Source organism: Theobroma umbraticum, unplaced genomic scaffold (assembly GCF_002168275.2).
Source record: "Theobroma umbraticum cultivar Fairchild unplaced genomic scaffold, ASM216827v3 scaffold_95.0, whole genome shotgun sequence".
NCBI lineage: Eukaryota > Viridiplantae > Streptophyta > Magnoliopsida > Malvales > Malvaceae > Theobroma > Theobroma umbraticum.
In genome coordinates this window covers 9,684,303-9,698,777 of record NW_018397257.1, presented here as the reverse complement: position 1 = coordinate 9,698,777, position 14,475 = coordinate 9,684,303, and the positions used below count along the sequence as shown (strand labels likewise).

Genomic DNA, 14,475 nt, shown 5'->3' with positions numbered 1-14,475 from the left:
CACTAATCAGTGCTATTTGCCATTTTTATGCAGTATGAACTTTTAATAACTATACAATTTCTCAAACTAACCAACTTATTTTGTTCTGCAAGACCTATGAATGGACTTGTTTGCTTTCGTTGATTGCTTCAATCACCTCTGTTTTTATATATTTGAACTTCGAGTTATGTTTATGAGCTCTCCCTATTTTCCTTTACATTGATCCGAATGTTACTATTTGGTCAGGGGTAAAGAGACTGAGTTCTACATTGAACCTGAACTGACTCTAGAGCTGATGATGGCTGCTAATTATCTCCATACTTGAGCCAATTAGTTTCCTTGCTTCTTGGGTTATGTGCCCTGTTTAAAACTGTAAAGCCTTTTGCCACACAAATACTATCTCTTTTCATTGTTTGGTTTATATCTGTCTTTGGTTTTTGGAATGCATTGATATTTCCTTTTTTTCCCCCTAGTTTTTCCAATGATATGGTAATTAGTGTCACTGTCAATGTAACCATTTTTCTCTTTTGCATCTACGCTGCAGAATTACTCCAGGGACATATTGTTGCTCAAGAAGAGTATCTGTGCCATGCATTTTAGCTCTCTTCTCCACTGCTAAGTGGTGTATTTACAATTTCCTCATGTGGTTGTGTTAACTTAGAACACAGACTTGTGTAGGCAAATGAATGCAGTTATTGCAGGATGTATAATTGCTACCGTACACCAAATTAACTTGAGCACAATCTTAAGATGTGACTGTTATGGACTAATTGTATGTGCATGGATATATCTTCCTCTGCACTCTTGTAACCTCGTATTTTTACCATAAGATATAACAAGACCTTCTTTATTGGATTTGGTGAATGATATTTGTATTGCTGATAATATTTGTTGAAAGGGCTGGCCAATTTCCTGATTAATTGCTTTTGGCTTATTAAAACCAGCCAAATTCTCCCAAGCTATGGTGTTAATGTGCCTGGATATGCAAGTAAATGCTGCTAATTGGGCGGATATGTTTAACTTTTGTTCGCCCACAAGTTGTAATTTAGGAACCTTTTACAAGTTTCCAAAAATTTCATCTCTAGATTTTAGCTCAGAAGGATGCTAGCTGTGGCCATAACAATGCCAGCTCTGTGATCAAAATGATGTGATTAGCTCGACTAACTGATTCAAGGAAACGTAGGAAGAGCCACCTTCTCTTAAGCAGAGTTCAACCATCTCCTTCAAATTCCAAGCCCTCTGCCTCATTTCTTCCCCTTCTTTTTCCGCCATTAGGCTCCTGATATCTCTCTCTATCTCTCCTCTCTCAAACATATTCTCCAATTGTAAACCGGCCCTCCATTCGTGACTGACAAACCTTGCATTGACCCTCTGATCGGCAAAACATGGTCTGCAGATCATTGGAACCCCTTCTGATATGCTTTCCAGTGTTGAATTCCAACCGCAATGGGTCCAAAACCCTCCCACAGCACCATGTGCTAATACCTCCTTTTGGGGTGCCCATTTTACAATACAGCCATTTTCTCCTACAGTTTCTATGAAACCCTCAGGCAACAGCTTGTTCCATTCCAGATCGTCAACTAACCCAGGCCTAACAACCCACAAGAATGGCTGCTTGCTGTTGGCTAAACCCCAAGCCATTTCAACTAACTCGTTCTTGTCTATGGATGCTACACTCCCCAAGCTTATATACAGAACTGAGTTCTTAATTTGCTTGTCAAGCCATGTAATGCAGCCGGTGTCCTCCTTTAGCAAGCTGCTTGAGGAGGCTGGAGAGACCTTGTGCAAAGGACCGATAGGAAATATTGGAACTTGGCATTGTTTTTGGAGCTTTCGAAGTGATGACTGTTCAAGGACATCAATAGTGTTCCAGATAACAGCTGAAGATGTTCTTGTCTTGCTCATCTTAGATATCAACTGCAGGAAATTTTCTGGAATTCCGAATTTGGAAACAGGCAAATCCCTGAATCTGAGGGGATGAAGCCCAGGCACCAAGTCTTGCGATGTTGAACCTATGTTAAAAAATTTAATTTTCTAGTATCAGTGATTCTAATCCAGGATCAAACATGCTACGGTCTAGATCGGGAGCCTCAAAATATTGGTTCTCCCTCCCAAATGCAGCATGGCTGGAGAAAATAGTACCAGGCAATAAACAGAACTAAGCACACTAGGAATTCAAGTTGGTAATATGGTATAGTGGAATCTTTCATTCAAAATCCACTGACAGTTGCAGATGCTGTAGCTAAACATACGTACCTTGCAAACTAAGAATACCTTCTGCTTTGAGTTGGAGAATCGCACTACGAGAAATATATGTTGAAACACTGGTGGTGCGAAAGATAATACTTGGCAGCTTCACATTCTTTGCTGCTGCTTCAGAGAAGTACATTAACTCATCATAGATAATGCAAGCAATCTCTTCTTGTTCGTCCTGTTGTTCCACTACCCGAACCAAACATTCCTGGAAGGGCACTTGGCAATTCACGTTAAGAACTGATATAAGAAGTACTAAATTGCCAGAAGAGATGACTTGATCAGATAAGTTATCAGGTATGGATACGAAATGAAATTCAGGATGGTTTGAGGGGTCAGGGGAGTTGAAAGCAGTGTGAATAACTGTGATGGAGAAGCCCTTAGAGAGAAGAACGGATCCAAGCTGAAGCATCGGATTTATGTGTCCTTGGAATGGCAATGGAAGAAGTACAACCCGGCAACGCCTCTGTCTTTGCTTTTCCATCTCTGTCCTACCGCTGTGTGAATGTACGAATGAAACAAGTTTAGCAGCTTCAGCTATCTCCTTAAAAAACACTTTTGGTGTAGCATCGTTGATGACAAAGTTATGACGGTAAAAAGTTGTCAAATGGCTGTCCCTGTCTGTCCATTCTATATTAAATGCAGAACTTTCTCTTTCTCTCATCAAATGGTGATCTAAGTCACACTAGTTTTGTCTAATTGTCTTGGAATCTGAACTAGTTGGGCGTTTTAATTTTGGGTCAAGATTTGGATGCTAGTCCATTTAAGCTACTTTTGCATTGGGGTTTATGCTAAGGTGATCGAAACTAGTTTGGCTGTGTTTCTTATTGCATTTTAAGTTTGCCGCCATTCTGGCAGCATCTTCAACAACAAAGCTTTTGGTAAAGCCAAAAATGAGTTGTCATTCACAAGGATACCAAATAAAGAATATATCGAAACCCATGATTTGTCATTAACAAAGGAACCTTAAATGGATTTTTCATAGCTTTGTAATTAATTTATGTCTTTATTTCACATCTGCTGCCTGCTCTTCACTCTTTTGTTTCATTGCTTGCCGTGACATAAAAATCTGACTGGTCTATGTTGGAATATAATGTTCCAGTATGTGCTTATCCTATGAAAATGTAGTAATTGGAGGAAAGTATGACTACTCAGAGGAAGCAGGGGGAATGACTTGATATGGTTCAAGGAGGGTGTTGCATTATTACAGTTAAAAAGAGTTAAAGACTGGATTTGGTTGTAAGGGAATTAATCAAATAATTCTTTATTTGAACATTCACAAGTGACTGCTGTGGAAACGAATTTTCATATCTTTTTACCTGCAATTTTTTGGCCATTTATGGCAGCAGATCTTTGAAATTACTTCAATGATTTTGGCCCCTTTGTTAGCTTTGGATGGAGAGCTAGCTGTTACAAGAACCGAAATTCATCTAGTTTTCCAATTTTCTTTTACTTATATGGAAGGACATTTTATTCCTTCAATGGCCATAAATTCCCCTTAAGCATCCAGTGTATATATTCTTAATACTTGGCTGTGGTTCTTAAGATAAGTTGGATATCAAGGTAGAAATATGGGATATTAAATACCAGAACTATGTCCTGAATCCCATACGAAAAAAACATCAACCAATCTGCAATATTGTGCATAGATAAACAATGGCCAATTGCAGGTTCCAGCTGTCTCTTGACATTTCCTTCATCCTCATGCTTGGCATGAGCCTTTCATCCACAGCCACTACGATGATAGAAAGGCAAGTACTCTTTGTATCTTCTAATATTATATAAAGTTGTTAACAATGAATTTATCTGTGATGAATGGTGACCTGTGATTGTAGTTGATGAAGATAATGATCATATGTAGTTCTACATTGTTTATATGGGATCACTTCCTGAGGGAGAATATTTACCAACTTCTAACCATCATAGTATACTTCAACAAGTTATCAAGGAAAGGTAATTTTTCGTTTCTGGCTTGAGGGATCAGTCTTAACTCTTACTTGACCATTCCATTAAAAATATCTTTTCAAAATTTTTTTTCTCTTCAGTTCTGGTGCGGATTCCTTTATCAGAAGTTACAGAAGGAGTTCTATGGATTTGCTGCCAAGCTTACTGACGAGGAGGCAAAAGAACTGGCCTGTAAATGGTACAGTGTTTCTATTAAAATGGATTATAAGGCCTGTTTAAGGAAAAACTGCTATGATGTATGCAGGCATGAAAGAAGTGGTCTCCATCTTTCCTAACTGAATTCTCCACCTTCATATAACAAGTTCTTGGGATTTCATGGGTTTTAATAATACTGTTAGGCACAATCCGGCCCTTGAGAGTAATGTTATTATTGGTGTCATTGACACTGGAATCTAGCCTGAGTCACCAAGCTTCAGTGATGAAGGTTTTGGTCCAGCTCCTAAAAAATGGAAGGGTGTTTGCTTATGTGGCAACAATTTCACTTATAACAAGTAAATGTCCCGTATTTCTCACTTTGTAAGGTTATTCCCTTCAGGGTCTTAAAAAGCTGGCATAATTATCTTATATTTTCATGTCATATTAAGTGATAAATATTTCATAGTGTTGATGCTTAAAATGCTATGATCTTACTGAGCATGCTTTGTCCTGCAGCAAGATTATTGGAGCTCGATTTTACCAGTCACAACCATCTTCAGAGGGGTCTGCAAGAGATGAGGTGGGTCATAGAAGCCATTCTGCATCTACAGCAGCCGGTAAAAGGTAAAGGATGTTCGTTTCTTTGGATTTGAACAAGGTACTGCAAGAGGAGGGGTTCCCTCTGCAAGGATTGCTGCATATAAAGTCTGTAATCAAAATGGCCAGTGTGAGTCAGTGGATGTCTTGGCAGCTTTTGATGATGCTATTGCTGATGGAGTTGATATTTTAACGGTGACATTAGGTGCAAATGAAGCAGTTGATTTTTTTGATGATATGGCAGGCATTGGTTCTTTTCATGCGATGGAGAAAGGAATACTTACCGTGAATTCTGCAGGCAATAATGGTGCATCAGGAACACTTGGGGTGTCAAGTGTAGCACCATGGATGCTTGCTGTAGCAGCAAGTACCACAGATTGAAAATTCATTGACAAGGTTGTTCTTGGGAATGGCAAGACCCTAACTATAAGTATCATGAGCTCAATCTTGTTTCTTTATTACCATACATTTTGTATTCTTGTGCATATGCTTTATGATTCTAGCAGATATATGCAGAGAGTTATCATAACATGTATCTTTGCTCAATATTCTAGTGATTATCTTTGTTCAAACAGGGGTTTTCAGTTAATCCCTTCACTTCCACCGGAACAAAGCTGCCTATAGTATATGGACGTGATGTTTCAAGAAGCTGTACCGATTTCAATCCTGGGTTGGTTCAACTTGACAAACATTTTGATTTCAATCTGTCCATTTAAAGATTCAGTAAAATAACCACAAAGTTCTATTGCGGTTTTCCCTTACAGGATGTGTTTTGAAACATGTGCAGACAGTAGTGTAGTGAAAGGAAAGATTAGACTGTGTGATCAATTGGCAGGCAATTTCAAAGCTCACTATGCTGGTGCTGCTGGTTCAATTGTGCTAAATGATCCCTATGATAATGTTTCTTTTGTTATGGCCTTACCTATTGCTGCTTTAAACAATAGAATCTACATGAATTCCACCAATTATGTGGCATTTTACAATGTGTTTTAGGGTGTGCTGCAGCCCTTTCATGCTTAGTTGAATGATCCGATTTCCATGTCTTGTATTGTAGAAATCCTGTGGCAGAAATATTAAAAAGTCAAAGCATTGAAGATCTGTACGCTCCTGTGGTTGCTCAATTCTCTTCACTTGGGCCAAATTTTATTGCGCCAGATAGTCTGAAGGTATGCATTTCCAATAACACTCAGTTCTCTCCTTTCTGCAAACATTTTCTTTATTGCATTTTGCTCATGTAGTGCTCTTCATTCTGCACAGCCAGATATAACTGCCCCGGGAGTGGATATCTTAGGAGCATATTCACCAGCTGCTCCACCCACCGGCACATCTGGAGACCAAAGGCATGTCAAATATAATGTAATGTCTGGCACTTCAATGGCTTGCCCTCATGTTGCTGGTGTAGCCGCATATGTTAAAACATTTCACTCTGACCGGTCTCCTTCGGCCGTCCAATCTGCTCTCGTGACTACTGGTATAATCTTCTTGTTATCACACCCCTGTTTCAATATAGCTGGCTTGGTTAAGTAATTTGTCTTGCTAAGTCTATATTTCTATCCCATCAAATTTTCCTCTGCTGGTAGCCTGGCCAACGGATAAATCCAAGAACCCAGATGGTGAAGTTGCTTATGGTGCTGGACATATCAACCCAGTTAAAGCCATTCATCCTGGGCTTGTATATGAAGCTTTTAAGGAAGACTACATAAAATTGATGTGCAGCTTGGGATATAGTCCAGATAATGTCAAACTAGTATCAGGGGAAAACAGCTCTTGTCCTAAAAGTTCTGAAAATGTACCACCTAAGGATCTGAATTATCCTTCACTGACAGCTTCAGTTCCAACTAAAAAGTCTTTCACAGTTACTTTCCATAGAACAGCAAAAAATGTTGGTCTTGCAAACTCTACTTACAAGGCAGAAGTGTCTCCAAACCCAAACTTGAAGTTACAGTGGTTCCTGAAATTCTCTCCTTTAAGGCATTGAATGAGACGAAATCCTTTAATGTGACTGTTAGTGGAGGAGATTTAAAAAGCCATTCTCTGGTCTACAACATTGATCTGGTCGGATGGCACGCATACTCTGAGAAGTCCAATTGTTGTACATACATACCCGGGTTTTAGATCAAATGTTTGATCTAAGTTCTTGTCTGCTTGTCATCATGTCGATCTCCAATGCCTTGTAATAATGATTCCTTTATGAATTTCACATTCAAGTCCCAAATCCTGGGGAACCTTCTAGCCAGGTTGATCTTTATGTAGTATAATGAAGCCCTGATAGAAAGATATGATGTTCCTTTGACAATTTTGCGATGCTTCAAAGACAAAGGTTGGAAGCATTTCAGTTCTGACTAACATCTGGGATTCATTAACCAGCAGGGAACTCAAGTGACTAACAGAAGAACACAGATTGTATTCTTGTTACAGATGTTAAACCTTGTATTACTGAAGAACACTTGACTACGAAGAATGTAATCATCAAATATTATTCTTTATACAATGTAAAATGAATTACTTGACCAACAACATGTATAATATACTTATTGCTGGGATATACATAAGGGGCGAACCCGCATTAAGATAAGTGATGCCATGAATTTTTACTTGTTATATTACTTAGTTAGAATTTTATATAATTAATGATATTAATGAATTCACAATTTTATAAAAAATAAAATTAAAAAATTTCAAATTAAAGTAGATTTATCAAAAAGTAATTTATATATTAGTATTTGAATTCTATTTTCAATTTTATAGAGAGTGAAATTAGAAGACTTCAAATTAAAAGTGTATTTATAAAAATATAATTTATATATTAATATTTTTTAATTTTTAATATTCATAGATTGAGCCCAGTCCCAATACCCAATGTGAAGCGCATCGTTCCTCACTGGCTTGGACTTCGAAGCATTTTTCTCCACTAAAACCCTTTCTCGAGTTCTTCCGGCTCTAATGGCAATTCGCGTCGTTTTAAAATCGAAGCGCCCAGTTTTAACTTCAATCCTCCTTCAGAACCTCGCAAACAGCCCCATAACAGGGTCCGCATTTCCGGTAAACCCTCGAATCCCACATGTACAATCAAATTCCCATATACCTATCTCAGGGTTGAAGCAATATCATGATGGGAGGCCAAGGGGTCCCCTTTGGAAAGGCAAAAAGCTGATTGGCAAAGAAGCACTTTTTGTAATATTGGGTTTAAAGAGATTTAAGGATGATGATGACAAAGTTGAGAGATTTATCAAAACGCATATTTTAAGGCTATTGAAAATGGATTTGATTGCGGTTCTTACAGAGCTTGAACGTCAAGAGGAGACTTCTCTCGCGGTAAAGGTACTCGCATTTTGACTCTATTAATTCTTTTTAATGTTTACTCAATTGGGTTGTTCTTAATCTTTTGATTTCTGTGTTCTTGATTGAGTTAAAGAGTGAAATGAGATTGCTTTTGTTTTGTTTGATCAAATGCTTGAAAAAAATGTTATTTTTTGGAGGGCATTGATTTCTTGGTAGTTAGCTTGAGAATTTTGATGGGTTTTTGTATTACTAGTGATAAAAGAGAATTAGTCAGCTTTGTGCATTGAAATGATATTTTTTGGAGAGCTCTAATGTATGGGTCTTTTGGGGTTTTATATAATAAGCTTTAGCCTTTAATGAACTACATAAGGTCTTCTGAGTTATAATATCTTCTGCTTGATATTTGTATCTTGTTGAATTTCAGGTTTTCCTGGTGATACAAAAGCAAGACTGGTATAAACCTGATGTCTACTTGTATAAGGACTTAATTATTGCATTAGCGAGATGCAAGAAAATGGATGAAGCAATGAAGTTATGGGAATGTATGAGAAAGGAAGAGCTGTTCCCTGATTCTCAGACGTACACCGAGATCATTAGGGGCTTCTTGAGGGATGGATCTCCTGCTGATGCGATGAACATATACGAGGACATGATAAAGTCTCCAGATCCACCAGAGGAGTTGCCATTTAGGATTTTGTTGAAGGGGCTTCTGCCTCACCCTCTTTTAAGGAACAAGGTCAAGAAAGATTTTGAGGAGCTCTTTCCAGAGAAACATGCTTATGATCCTCCGGAAGAAATTTTTGGCAAATACTGAGGTTTGCTAGTGACCTTTGCTCTTTCAATTTTATTTTTCTTTCTTTTTTTTTTTGGTAAAGAATAATAACAATAACTAGTAACAAGGAATTAGTGTAATTTGGTTCTTCATTAACAAAAGGGTTATATATCCAAGAACTTGTCCATGGATTTAAACAGCACCTAATTACAAAAGTCAGCTGTGAAACTATCAACTTGAAACTATCTGTTTGGCATCACCCATCATCTCTGTGGAACAAGTGCTTCATGTGTTCTTAAATGTTTTATTAGGCCAATTACTCTGTTGTAATGACTCTGTCTTAGTTTTTGGCTGCATTAATTTTCATGGATTATCTTGATCTATATCTGTTTTTGTGAGAACCAAAACATGTGATGTTTCATTTATGGGTTTGTTAGTTGAATGGTGTTAATTGCTTACTTGATGCAATCAAGCTTATGGAAAAGAACTAGTAATGCAGTTTTTTCAATCCATGAATGCAATAAACCAATGGATCAAAACTTGCATAAGAGTGAATTGTGCTCATTTGCTTTATCTAACTATTTCCTCCTTTAATTTAAACTTCATCGGTTTCAGGGTTCAAATGATTGATCTCAGTCACGTAGGTGTGATAGAAACTGACAGGATAAGACAGCAATGTTTTTCGAAGAGGAAGCAGGAATGAGCTATTCCATTGGAGAACCTATATTGCAGATATATGATTTTCCTGTTCAGAGCTTGAACAGTCCACATTTTGTTAGTCACATTGAGGAGTTCTTTCAACTTAGAACCGTAGTTTTATTAGATTCTTGAAGCATGATCCACTGTCTAATTTCGTCCATAATTTAAGGGAGGATGCACGTGGAAGATAATATAGATAAGATTGCATGATATTGGTTCTTTCTTTTGACCACCTTTATCCTAGCAGATTGCCTTAACCATGATGCCTTTTCAGCATCTCATCACACAGCCAATGACCGTAAAATCCTTGTACTGCTGTAAAATAAACAGATAGAAAGGAATAAAATTTCTCTTTGATTACCACATTGATTATTCTCGAAAGTAAGTGAATTGAGGACAAACGCAACAACAAAGTGGGCGTGCCGGAGTGGTTATCGGGCATGACTAGAAATCATGTGGGCTTCGCCCGCGCAGGTTCGAATCCTGCCGCTCACGTTCTTTTTCCCTTTCCTTTTCAATAGGTTATTATTATAATTATTATGTCTTTTTATGTTCATTAATCGACGTATCCGGAGAATCTGAGAGTTTCCCAAATTTGTCCATGTATTGTAGTCAGTTCTCTGTACATAGATTCATTTTCTGCTATGAACCTTGCTTTTAGAAAAAAAAAATCAGAAAAAGAGATGGAGAAAAAGGAAGGATTAGGATTCTGAAACTATTATTTTAAACTTGTACAAGCAAAAACAGAACTTGTACGTTTCAAGCTACTAATTAAGTAGTAATTAACACTAGTATCATGGATTCCCAAACAAAAGGTGCCGATCTTGGTGAACTTATGGGATCAATTTTCATAACATCTTGACATGCCAACTTGTCTCACTCATCATTGGCTTCACAAATTTGATATGCATGTATTCCACGGACTCCGAGTAAAATTCATGTAGCTTAAAAAATACGGGATTAAAAACTAGTAAGGAGAGAGTACAAATGGGGCAATGATCCTTTTCAGCATGATCCGACCTAAGATTTCAAGCTCTTATTATCAAACAGAATCACAGCATGCACTCTTAGCCGTACTTGCCAAGGCGAAATCATGAGAAAATGACCACAACTACTAGGTTATTTGCCAGGAAAACGTTGTCAACGAGCACTATCCAATTGAGTGAGCTGACACCAACTTTGTCTCAATGATTGATTCACAATTTTAGACTAACAACAGTACCGATTAACTTTTGCTCTTAAACAAGATGCTAGTTGCTTATAATTAATATATGGAATTGGAACCCCACCTCACATGATCAAACCCCGATTGGAAACCGATTCCTGGAAAAAAGCAGTGGGAATTCGGGCAAGTTTAAATGTGGGATAGGAGAGTGGTATACTGTTCTTGATGGAAAAACCGAACCATTGACCGTTTAGTGATAGACAACAAAAAAATGAAAGCAAAAGAGATCAGTAAAGGGTATTTGATCATGCATTTAGTACCTTCTCCATGACAAAATACAAACAAATTGATCAGTTAGGTAGCTTCACGTATATAAATGGTATTTTAGTATCAACTATGATATTTAAAAAACATGGTTAGGGTCAACTGTTAGGGGCACATATAGATAAAGGTTTCAGTGGGGAAACAACCTTATCTAGTTAACTTGTTGTGGGATCAAAGGGAATAGAGATTTCTCCAAATCTCTCTTTCACTCAAACCCCATTGAAGCTATATCTAAAGAAAATCATTCCCATGGAGGATCATTAGCCAAGGAAGGGAAAAGGTCACGATATAGTGAACTTGAAGGGGTTTTTTTCTTTTTTGACCCCATGGAGCCAGGAGAGGGTGCATTTATCCATTAGAGGACAGATGGCAGTAAATGGTACGCCACTTGGGATGCCAAATGGACCCCTCGTGGCACTTATCCGTTATGTTTAGTTGAGAAAAAAGTAAGATTGACATTATATGCAGAGAACCAATGTGAATGAAAGGAAGTTGCAGAGAAAAATTCCTTTAAATCTTTGATTTTAAAAGGAAAAGAGAGAGAGAGAGAAAAAAAAGAAAGGCAGAAAGAGAGAAAAGTTTACCATAAAATATAGTCATAGAACACCTTTTTTATGATGATGATGATGATGATGATGGGGCACATGGGCTGCACCTGCAAATGGCGTCTTGTTTAGCATTTTTAATATATATTAGATGGTTACTGAGACAGTTTGAGATACATCCTCCCCATATACTGTGATCTTCACGTGCACTTCTGTTTTCCCTTTGTATCTTCTCTGCAAATCTTATCTGGTTTTTCTTTATTTTTCCAACTGGGGTGGTCTTTCTTATAAAGTGTCTGTACACAGAATTTGATTAGTTCTTACTTGGGAATTCAGTTCTTCTGCGGTTTGTTTGACAACCAAGAAAAGGAAAATGGAGAGTAAGAGGCAAGTTGGTTCTTCTTCCTCATTCACTGCTGATCTGTTTGGCTCCAAGGAGTCATCATCATCAACGTCGAAAGGGATATTCAGTTCCATTTTTCCACCTCCATCCGTGGTATATACACTGTTTCATACTGGTGGCTGCATTTACTATGGATATCTTTTCTTGCTGTCATCCAAATTTAAAACTCTTCCTTTCTTGCTTCTCTTTTTTATGTATTTGATTCTGCTGATTGGACATACTTTAGTTCATAAGTGACGTTTTAGTTCATTGTTTATGTTAGTATTATTGGATATAGTATTGGTTAAGAAGTTCAGGAAAATTTGAAAAGGTTAGTTTTCGTCTGAATAGCTCTGAAATATGACTTCTAAGCCGGAACTCTTGAACTGAAGCTGAAATGTCCCACATGGTAAAATCTTCTGCAATTCAGAATTTCAATCAAAGGCTGAAAGTTCTAGTTCTGATTTAATGATGGAGTGACTGTTTCCTATGTTATTAGGCCTCTTCATTCTGATCGTATGTAAATCTTCTGTTCTGGAATACAAGAGCATAAAAGAGGAATGGCATGTTTTTTTGTATGTGAAAAGTATTTTTCTAGTGGAAACCATGGACGAGTTTTCTTTAATCAGGTTCCTAGTCTGATAGGTAACTTTTCTTTATTTGAAATTTCAGGCGGGAGGGAGGAACTCCTCAAGCTTTAAGGTGTTAGAATCTTGGCCAAATCAGCCTTTAGAAGGTTCAGCTTGGAGACATGGAATGCAAGGTTATTGATCAGGATACTTCATATTCTTATAATTTCAGTCCATTTCTCCCATCAGGTGGAGACCTTCCATATTGCTTGAACTGTGCAGCATTGGGGAAAACAAATTCCAAGTCTATTTGCTTGTCAACTCAAGTACTTTTGTGTCAATAGGAGCATATCCTCAGAATTTTTCTGTATTCAGTAAGAGTCACGTGAGGACCTATTATACATTTTTCTTTAAACTACTACTTCCGTGTTGCTGCTTCCCTGGAAGCAGTGTTTCATGGACTGTTAATAGTATGATTTCCCTCATTCTTCAATAATCCTATCGTCTTTTGGTGAAAAATTTAGTACTTCTTACCTTATTTGACAATGTAAAACTAGTTTCTAATATTATTTTCTGATTCTTGTTTCCGTTTTTCCCATTTAATGTAGCTCCACTTGCTGAGGGTGCAACCTATAACACACCCAACAAGGAGAGGAACTCTGTTTTTCAGGAAGAAAGGGCAGAACCATGCCATTTAAGTTCATCTCTTTACTATGGTGGCCAAGACATATATTCCCGTTCTTCAAGTACTCAGACTTCTACGTCGTACCCTATTGTGAGTCCTGACTGGTTGATCTCTGATACAAAAACTGCTTTGTGATAGATGAATGAAAGTTATTATACTATAAATATTATTTTTCAGATGTATTAAAGTAACTGTACTATATCTTTTATGAATGAATAGTTTAAGAAAGATGGAGGTGAAGATGATCCTAATGGAAACAATTCACAGGATGCTTCTAGAGGAAACTGGTGGCAAGGTACTGATGTTATAGATGAAGCTGCAAGTAGATACCTCAATGCAACTATATGAATTTTGACCGTACTAAGACTCAAAACTTGACTTGGGATTTCTGCAGGTTCTCTTTATTATTAGAGCCCGCGCTTCTAGTGCATATGGATTCTCCATCAGTTTTCCAAGGTATTTTCATTTACAAAATTTAACTAGTTTTCTTACTTAACCAAGAAACCAGCAAAAATGAAAATGGCCAAACTCATGAAATGTGACTGGTGAAGAAATTTGTACTTGTTATCCCAAGACAAAAGAAATGGCAGCTGTTATATTTCTATGAAGAAACTTCTCTGAAGAATTAACTGTTTGGTTTATTATATGATCTTCCTTATTCTTGACATTTTGCAGGAATTCATATAGCAAACAAATAATCATGGAAGACAAGAAATATAAATAAGTTCCTGACATTGACAGAGCCCACTAGGGATCTCAAATCTTTTCTGTAATGTGATATCCTTTTCATAATTCTATCTGGAAATGATGTTTGAGAATTTCTTCACTACATCATAGTCTTAGCTCTGGGATAAGTTTTCTTAGGCAGAGGAGAGTGGAAAATGTTTAGATGCTCCTTTTCCCTCCCTAATGTGTGAAAGGCTGAGAATGAATAGATAATTTAGGCTTTCCCTTTTAAGTGTCAATATGAATGCTCGAGATTGTGTATCCAAATGCCGTCTCTTTGCTATGTATGAAAGTTACACAACAAAAAATTAAAAGTACAAGCAGTATCCTTTTGGACTGTTCATTCATAAGGATTGCCCTTTTCAAGGAAAATAAAATTAAATCCAATATCAGTGAA

The 14,475-nt window shown here is 37.3% G+C and overlaps 3 protein-coding genes, 1 long non-coding RNA gene, 1 other non-coding gene and 1 pseudogene across 6 annotated transcripts; 5 read left to right on the top strand and 1 right to left on the bottom strand.

The window, feature by feature from the left end:
- Positions 1-6: 6 nt before the first annotated feature.
- On the top strand, positions 7-834 carry LOC110412751 (uncharacterized). The gene is made up of 2 exons (XR_002444895.2): positions 7-351; positions 524-834. It is a non-coding gene; the product is annotated as an uncharacterized LOC110412751 (long non-coding RNA).
- Positions 835-1,116: 282 nt separating this feature from the next.
- Positions 1,117-3,274, bottom strand: LOC110412756 (UDP-glycosyltransferase 76E2-like). 2 transcript variants are annotated; one of them, XM_089782931.1, is made up of 3 exons: positions 2,236-3,274; positions 2,053-2,055; positions 1,117-1,991 (listed from the first exon to the last, which is right to left on the bottom strand). In XM_089782931.1, exons 1-3 carry the CDS (start codon positions 2,894-2,896, stop codon positions 1,117-1,119), a joined length of 1,539 nt encoding a protein of 512 aa, XP_089639057.1. In that variant the 5' UTR covers positions 2,897-3,274. The 2 variants fall into 2 exon arrangements, with proteins under 2 accessions (XP_089639057.1, XP_021279047.2); XM_021423372.2 differs by lacking the exon at positions 2,053-2,055.
- Positions 3,275-3,888: 614 nt separating this feature from the next.
- On the top strand, positions 3,889-7,303 carry LOC110412677 (subtilisin-like protease SBT4.3; annotated as a pseudogene).
- Positions 7,304-7,794: 491 nt separating this feature from the next.
- Positions 7,795-9,985, top strand: LOC110412605 (Pentatricopeptide repeat (PPR) superfamily protein). Its single transcript, XM_021423188.1, has 3 exons — positions 7,795-8,250; positions 8,636-9,026; positions 9,599-9,985. The coding sequence occupies exons 1-2, from the start codon at positions 7,873-7,875 to the stop codon at positions 9,023-9,025; spliced, it is 768 nt and encodes a 255-aa protein (XP_021278863.1). The 5' UTR covers positions 7,795-7,872; the 3' UTR covers position 9,026; positions 9,599-9,985.
- A 110-nt stretch (positions 9,986-10,095) lies between these two features.
- TRNAS-AGA (transfer RNA serine (anticodon AGA)) lies at positions 10,096-10,177 on the top strand. Its single transcript has one exon. It is a non-coding gene; the product is annotated as a tRNA-Ser (tRNA).
- A 1,418-nt stretch (positions 10,178-11,595) lies between these two features.
- On the top strand, positions 11,596-14,388 carry LOC110412893 (uncharacterized). Its single transcript, XM_021423533.2, has 7 exons — positions 11,596-11,941; positions 12,053-12,212; positions 12,771-12,861; positions 13,276-13,442; positions 13,572-13,647; positions 13,747-13,808; positions 14,028-14,388. Exons 2-6 carry the CDS (start codon positions 12,090-12,092, stop codon positions 13,761-13,763), a joined length of 474 nt encoding a protein of 157 aa, XP_021279208.1. The 5' UTR covers positions 11,596-11,941; positions 12,053-12,089; the 3' UTR covers positions 13,764-13,808; positions 14,028-14,388.
- The last annotated feature ends 87 nt before the right edge of the window (positions 14,389-14,475 follow it).

What these genes read in the sequence shown, in the direction of transcription:
- LOC110412756 (XM_089782931.1), bottom strand. Translation starts at nt 2,896, where the DNA reads ATGAGAGAAAGAGAAAGTTCTGCATTTAATATAGAATGGACAGACAGG.
- LOC110412605 (XM_021423188.1), top strand. Translation starts at nt 7,873, where the DNA reads ATGGCAATTCGCGTCGTTTTAAAATCGAAGCGCCCAGTTTTAACTTCA. An exon ending in AGACTTCTCTCGCGGTAAAG is followed by an intron (nt 8,251 to 8,635) that starts GTACTCGCATTT and finishes GTTGAATTTCAG; the next exon opens with GTTTTCCTGGTGATACAAAA.
- LOC110412893 (XM_021423533.2), top strand. Translation starts at nt 12,090, where the DNA reads ATGGAGAGTAAGAGGCAAGTTGGTTCTTCTTCCTCATTCACTGCTGAT. An exon ending in TTGGAGACATGGAATGCAAG is followed by an intron (nt 12,862 to 13,275) that starts GTTATTGATCAG and finishes CATTTAATGTAG; the next exon opens with CTCCACTTGCTGAGGGTGCA. An exon ending in CTTCTACGTCGTACCCTATT is followed by an intron (nt 13,443 to 13,571) that starts GTGAGTCCTGAC and finishes ATGAATGAATAG; the next exon opens with TTTAAGAAAGATGGAGGTGA.